General features: G+C 41.6%; 1 protein-coding gene across 2 annotated transcripts in view; it reads right to left on the bottom strand.

Moving 5' to 3' along the window:
• Nucleotides 1-1,211: 1,211 nt before the first annotated feature.
• LOC140727914 (E3 ubiquitin-protein ligase Midline-1) overlaps nt 1,212-7,224 on the bottom strand; it is a 389,541-nt gene continuing 383,528 nt past the window's right edge. For both annotated transcript variants that reach the window (XM_073045882.1, XM_073045881.1), the window contains exon 10: nt 1,212-5,670. In XM_073045882.1, the coding sequence (XP_072901983.1) occupies nt 5,322-5,670 (349 nt within the window). In that variant the 3' untranslated portion in view covers nt 1,212-5,321. The remainder of the gene's footprint in view (nt 5,671-7,224) is intronic.

Below are 7,224 nucleotides of genomic sequence, written 5' to 3'. Positions count from 1 at the left end.
AAAATCAGAACCATTGAAATCAACACAATGGCCAGCACCCATTCACACAGGGGTCAAGGTAATAAAAAAGTTTATTTCATCTCAGCCCACAGAACTTCAGCTTGGCAAATAAGTGGACATTTCCAGCTATTTTCCATACATACATCCAGAGTTCTGGATTCAGCGTGTGGAATTATCTTAAAATTGGACAGCAAGCCTTATTTTCCCAAAGGTTGTGTGTCAAACAATTATCGGTGGGGAGAGTGGGATTGCTCTGTGAACCAGCATAAATTCAGTGGGCTGGACACCCCCCCCACCCCGTTGGAAGGAAATATGGAATTAACCAGAAATTGAATTGTCCATTAGGACTGACATTAAAGCTTTGTTTTGGGAGTGTAACAAAGAACTTGGAAATGAAAATCAAAAAAAACTGCAAATTGTGAACATCTGAAATAAAACCAGAATTGCAGAAAACATTCAGCAGGTCAGGCAGCATCTGTGGAAATCGATAGAAGAGTTATTGTCAAAGGACCTTCAACCTAAAGCATTGACTATTTCTTTTTCCGCGAGTACTGCTTCACCGGTTGAATATCTCCAGAATTCTCTATTCTTATTTTAAAGAAAACTTTTGTAATCACTTTCCCAAAGCACTTTACAGTATGCATAATATCTTAAAGAGATCACAATCTCGATGAAGGAGATGTCCAAGTCTATCTACACACCACTAGAATCCATACACGCAAAGAGAAAGTGATCAAATAACCTGTTTCAGTGATTTTGAAATATTGGTCAGAACATTTGTGAACACACACACACACACACACACACACACACACACACACACACACACACACACACACACACACACACACACACACACACACACTCTCTCTCTCTCTCTCTCTCTCACACTCTCTTCCATCAACAGCCCTCCGATTCAGAACACAAGAGATACTGCAGATGCTGGAAATGCAGAGAAACACACACAAAATGCTGGAGGAACTCATCAGCTCAGGCAGCACCTACAGAAATGACAAAACGGTTGAGGTTTTGGGCTGAGAGCCCTCATAAGGTCCTGATGAGGGGCCTCTGATTTTGAAACAAGTTTGCCACTCGTGATTCATGATATTGCACCCCCCCCCCCAATGATACTAACCCCATCAGTAAAATAAAAATAAATCCTGGGCTGCTGGATCAATTTTGAGAACCAAAACCCAACAAGAAAGTCTGGCTAGATATGACGAGTTCTTTATTCCAGAATCACACATTGAATTCAGTACTGCAAAATATTTTTTAAAAATCAGGCTGCTTCATTAAAATCATAAAAGAACAAAAGCAAAATCCATAGCCAGGGTTGAAGTGTTGTGGTGGTGTCTGTTGACATTAATACAGTATATGGAAACGTTCCTCCATCACTGTACATTGCTGCCATGCTGATAACAAGGTGAGGAGCATCTTTACCAGTTGAACTGTTGAATGTTGACGGAAAGACTGACCATATTCATAAAAGCAATCCTTAGGAAGGGATGGACTGGCTTAAACTGAATGGCTGACTTCAGAGTCTGATTTTGCGCAGTCACTCTCCAGTTTACTTTCCGGAGGTAATATGTGATGGCGAAGGGTGAGTCTTTAAGCAGAGGTACTGACACCGTTCAACAGCAGTCTCTGTGGCACTGCCTTTTGACAGATCACATGACCTCTTTCCATGGCAACTCAGAATGCGCCATTTCAACGACACGCAGGATTTGTAACTCGATATTTGAAGTCGTTTGCATTGACCTTTTGACACCAGATTGCAGTGAGTTTGTGAACTCCAGACAGTTCTTACTAGTGTCCAAGTCACTTGGCTGTCCGTTTCGTTGCAGCAATCACTTATAAAGAACCACCACTGTCAAAATACTGTCAGAATTCAATGGCAGACGTGCAACTTTAAATCAAAAGTTTTCTGTGTATTGACAGATACAATAGAGTCCTCTGATCAGAATGGCATCTCAGTCCTTGACACCACCATTCTGGAGTTCCACTTAGAAATAAGTACCTTTGTGCTGGAATTGACATCCATGGTCCATAATAGACAAGCTAAGTTCTACTGAAGTCATGGTCACCAGGTTTTGTGGCTGTTTTTGAAACAGAGAGATCATAAGGCACAAAATGTGCTTAATTTTCCAGTGAGGATTATTGCATTTTCATGCACATTCTTATTCAATTCCCTAACTGGCTCAATTAGAACAAAATTCCTATATGAAATGAAATACTATCCCCACATGAAACTCTTAACAGTAGGTTTACAGGTGAACATTGGGCTGATTTAGACTGATTGAAAATCAGAATAGATAATACCCCTTTTTAACTTCAAGCTGAAAGGTTTACACACTGTATCCATTTACAACTTTTGAAGACACTGTAATAACATATTTAATGTACATGGGAACCGGCGACAAATAATTAGACTCTTGATCTGGTACCCCCAATCGGGTAAATTATGGTAAATTTATACCATAACTCCATTTTATTGTCTGAAAAGAATCTATAGATTTCAGTCTCAGAAATGTCAGCTTCACACCCCCTAGCCTCTAAGTGAGAGAATTTTGGATTTCCATTGTTTTCTGCGTGAAAGAAATATTTCAGCTGTAAACAGCCTCAGGTTAAGATTTCAGATTGGGTTTGCTTGTCTAGACACCCAGATCAGAGGAATTAGCTTTTCCATATCAAAACCCGCTATTTTAAAAATCACCACTTGAGCATCCATAGCACTCTATATTCCCAGGAATAGAAATCTTGTTTATTTACTCTGTCCTTTATCTTTTCTGAGGTCTCAAAATGACAAAGTGTACCTGCAGTTACAATGACCTGATTTACAGACCTGGGAAGTGAATCTATCGTTCAAAAGCTTCTTTTTCCATTCTTAACCCTTTCTCCTGCAATTATCCTTGGAAGATTATGCAGGAGTAAATGGTTAGATTGTTCTTGGAGTAGGTTAAAAGGTTGCCACATCATAGGTCAAAGGGCCTGTACTGTACTGCACTCTTCAACATTTTATATTCTAAGTTCTGCGTCAAATTGCAGTCGTCCCTTTACTTAACATTTCCACCAGTCCTCATCTAAATTGTGGCCTATTGACTTGAGATTGGGATTGGTCCTCACTCAACTTCCAAGGATGATCCTTGCAATAATTCTTCCAATCACACCCTCCCCCATTTTAACTCAGGCTTTGTTCCTAAGGATGGTTTACCACATTAAAATGGCAGTGTAAATGCGTCTAGTGTAAAGGTCATTAGGTAAATTGGGTGGAGCTGTCAGAAGGAAAAAGAAACCGTGGTCAGAAAGGAAAGCCACGATCTGCTACTCCCCAATGATACTTCAGAAAAGTTAGAGATACTTGGAACTGGTTGACTGACATCTGTTGCCTACTGGAGAAAGCTTGGCGAAATACTAACGTTTTTTTGAAGGACAGCTTCAACCCAACTAACCACTCTGGTCCATGAGAAGAAATAGGCCACCGAAGTTTCTTTCCTCTACACAATTACACTATCAAAGTCCATCTCCAGTGAGTAGTTGTACAGAAATGGGATGTTGACTCCTTAAATTCATTTCAGCACAGTTTACATTCCATTTAGGGAAGATAATTTTATAAAGCAACTGAACTATACAGTCCACTACACAGTCTGTCCTCAACAATAGCATCATAATAAGATTTCTTAATAATCCTGCTGGAAAAATCATAACTTTATCTTTTTTCCCCCACATATATCTCAACTTCCCAACAATTCACCTATGCATAAATACAAAAGTAAACATTGATTGTGCAAAAGCAAAAGGGTTCTAACAATTTTAGTTAAAATCACTTTATATAAATAACTTATTAATACTCCTATATAAGAGTAAGTACAAAGCAGAAACTTATCAGAGCCAGGTGAGGAAGTTTAACAGGCTTATCTTCTCCTGCATCTAAAGTGTAATGTCAATGCAAACATGAATGCACATTGTATTGGTTGCTACAGGTAGGTAACTAAGTGTACTAAGGGGCAGATTTTCATAAATGTAACTCTGGGGTAGGATCAATGTCCACTGTCAGTACATAACAGGGATTTCAATGGATACCAACTCTTCCCAAGCCATTTTATAATTGGATGGTTGTGCACGGAACCATAAAGAAATCCTATCTCTGCACTGAGTTTGAGAATAACTTAAGAGAACTTGACAAGAAGGAAAAAGCTTTGCCAGGACATATTACTGAGTAAGGAAGCTATGTTAAAGTCTCAGTGTTAGCACAGCTGCAAAAGACTTGTCAGGCAGCCAGTGGGGAAGGAAGCATGGTTTTGAAATTATCAGTTAATTTGTCTCAATCAATGAGATTTGGACAGCCCAACAAATACCATTCCCCAAAGAAAAGATTCAATATGAGCCCAAATTCACTTGCTGTTGTCAACACTGGCCTCATCTGACTTGACATCCACTGACACAATTCAATCCATCTGATCACTTACACACGTGCTTACAGTTGACAGATCAAGAGATGGTGAGGTGCAGAGGTTCAAAATTATCTCCCCCTCCCCCCCCCCCCACCCTCCAAAGAAGGTGAGCAGGATAAAGAAAAGCAAGAAGTCATGGGGACATGGGGCTACGAATGGAAAAGATCGCAGGAGAAGATGATCTGAGATAAGCTGGGAATGCTTTAGCAAAACAGGATTTGGTTTGGATCAGAATTGTGGAATTTTAGTTAGGACTATGGAAACAGTTGAAAAATAGAGGAAACAAAGAATCAAACTTAAAAATCCTAATCCTCAAAACTGACTTCCCAAAATCCTCAGTGGAGCCATGGAACCATTGTGAGTGCATTCCACAACACAATTGAATATTCACATTTACAAGGAGTATAATGAGCTCTGTCTGCCCAAAATTGTTGGAGTGACCCTTTAGCAGAGCACAGCAGTAACTGAATAGCTTCCTCTTCTCAACTTCTGGCTTAGATCAACCAACGATTGACCAAGGTATGCAAAACCAGGTAGAAGCAACAAACTCCCTTTGCCGAAGGAAGTACGTCTACAAGCTGAGTCGGTGTGGAGAGGCAGCAATCCATATCACATGGAGACTGCAGGTGCCGGAATCTGGAGCAACAGGCAATTGGAAGAAACGCAGCAAGTCAAGCAGCATTCATGGAAGGAAAGAAATTGTCAACGTTTCAGGTTGAAACCCTGTGTCCATAAAATATGCTTTAACTCCAGCTCAAACTGGACAGTGAGATGAAATCCGATTGGGCATGGCAGTTCCAGTCAGCTACGCGTAGTACTCCCACTGCAAAGCCAAGAGCTGAGGTCCTCATGTGAACCTCCACACGCTTCTTAAGGAATCTGTTCTGTACAGTCCAGGTGGTCCGGTATGGGGAGACCAGTTAAGACTGTGAGGGCTTTGTTCCACACAGTGAAAGTGGGGCACACGGGCTGGACAAAAGCAATGTCAAAGGTGTACAGCTGCTGAGCATTAACCGCATCGTAGAAGGACAGTGAGCCGTTATCATAGTCCAGCAGGAGGCCCAGCCTTCGGAGGTGAGGGGACGGCTCCACCGGGAACTCCTTACTGTTGTGCCTTGCCACCCAGCTATTGTTGCACCGGCAGAATACCCAGGAGAAGGCGTTCTTCCCGATCCACTCGTGCTTCGGTGCGGACTTGTAGGCAATCCCGATTGCATACCTATAAGGAAACAGTAATCACTTTACTGCTGGCAACCTCAACTCCAAGAATCCATATTAAACTGCTTTTCATTGAAATCAGGCAGTCAACACAGAGACCTCAGCTCTATTTTACCCCTTGACAGTATTTACTCAGTTGGTAACTGTGCCAACCAATATGGGAACTGCAGGGATAAATTTTACAGAATATTTGGTAGAATAACTCTTGGACATCAGGAGTGTCATAGGAGGACCCATTAAGGTTTAGAGGAAATCTCAGTGAAACATTTGTACTTCTGATGAGGCTAAACAGTGCAGATGCTGTCAATATGCCTTTTCTGCCTGTTGGGCAGGTCTAGAATCCAGAATCACTGTCATAGGATATAGTGCAAGTGGTGTAACTGAATCAAGGAGATCTTTCTTTACTCTGAGAGTGGAATTCTCTACCATAGAAGGCTGGGGAGGCTATGTTGTGGAATATATTTAAGATGGAGATTTTGAGACACAAATGGCATTAGGGAGGATGGGGCGAGAGTGGGAATATGGCACTGGCTATGATTCTATCAAACGGCAGTGCGTGCTGAAAGGGTTGCATGGTGCATTCCTGCAAGTATTTTTCTAAGGCTTTGTTTCAAAAGAAAAAGAATGGACATATTAGAGAGAGAAATAGGCCATTCAGCTCATAGGGCCTGCCCACCATTCCACCACTAATCTAACTCGAACCACAGCTCTTCATTTCCACTTGCTCCTGGTAACCTCTCAGCCACCTGCTTACCAAGAAGCTCCCTCTGCTTATCATTATAGAAAACCTTGGTTTGACCACATGTGGGGAACTAGGTACAGCTCCAGTCACTGTATCACAGTAGGAATATACTGGATTAGAGGAATAACAGAGGAATTTACTAGAAAGTTTCCAGAGCAAAGATGATTAAACTCTGAGGAGTGAATACATTCATAAATTTGGCCAGTACTGCCTGGAATGCAAATTCAATCTAATTAATGATATTTAGGATATTGGAAGGTTTGATGGGTCTTTTTTCCAGCAGCAGGCAAGCTTAGACAAGAGGTCCTAAATCACAGCCAATCTTATTCAAGCTAGAAGGCATTGAGCAAAATCCTGATAAAGATTTTTGTGAGGCAAAGGTGATATGGAATTTGGAATTCTCAGAATTGCGACAGAATCTTACAGAGTGGCAGCACTATCTCTAGTGGCTGAATTAATTGTAAAATGGAAACAGGGACTAGGCTGACTCAGCTGGGTTAACAACTGAGCACTGCAACAGAGGGCAGAGGTTCCTCAGGGGGCTCCCATGTTTCTCCTGCTGTGAACTATGAGGAATGATTGGGAAGTTGTTGGAGCCCAGCTCTCTGTCAGACAGGGAGCAGAGCTTGACTTATGCAAAGCTCTTGCTATGTTGCAAAGTTTCCCTTGAGTGGAAAGAAGCAGCTTCAGAAGATTGTTGACCATCTACTGGAAGAAAGCCTCGTCCAACACCAGGATGGTACTTAGAAACATAGAAAATAGGTGCAGGAGTAGGCCATTCGGCCCTTCAAGCCTGCACCGCCATTCAGTATG

Source organism: Hemitrygon akajei, chromosome 5 (assembly GCF_048418815.1).
Source record: "Hemitrygon akajei chromosome 5, sHemAka1.3, whole genome shotgun sequence".
In the NCBI taxonomy this organism is placed as follows: domain Eukaryota; kingdom Metazoa; phylum Chordata; class Chondrichthyes; order Myliobatiformes; family Dasyatidae; genus Hemitrygon; species Hemitrygon akajei.
Note: the sequence above shows the minus strand (reverse complement) of the source record. Positions and strands in the feature narration are given on the sequence as shown.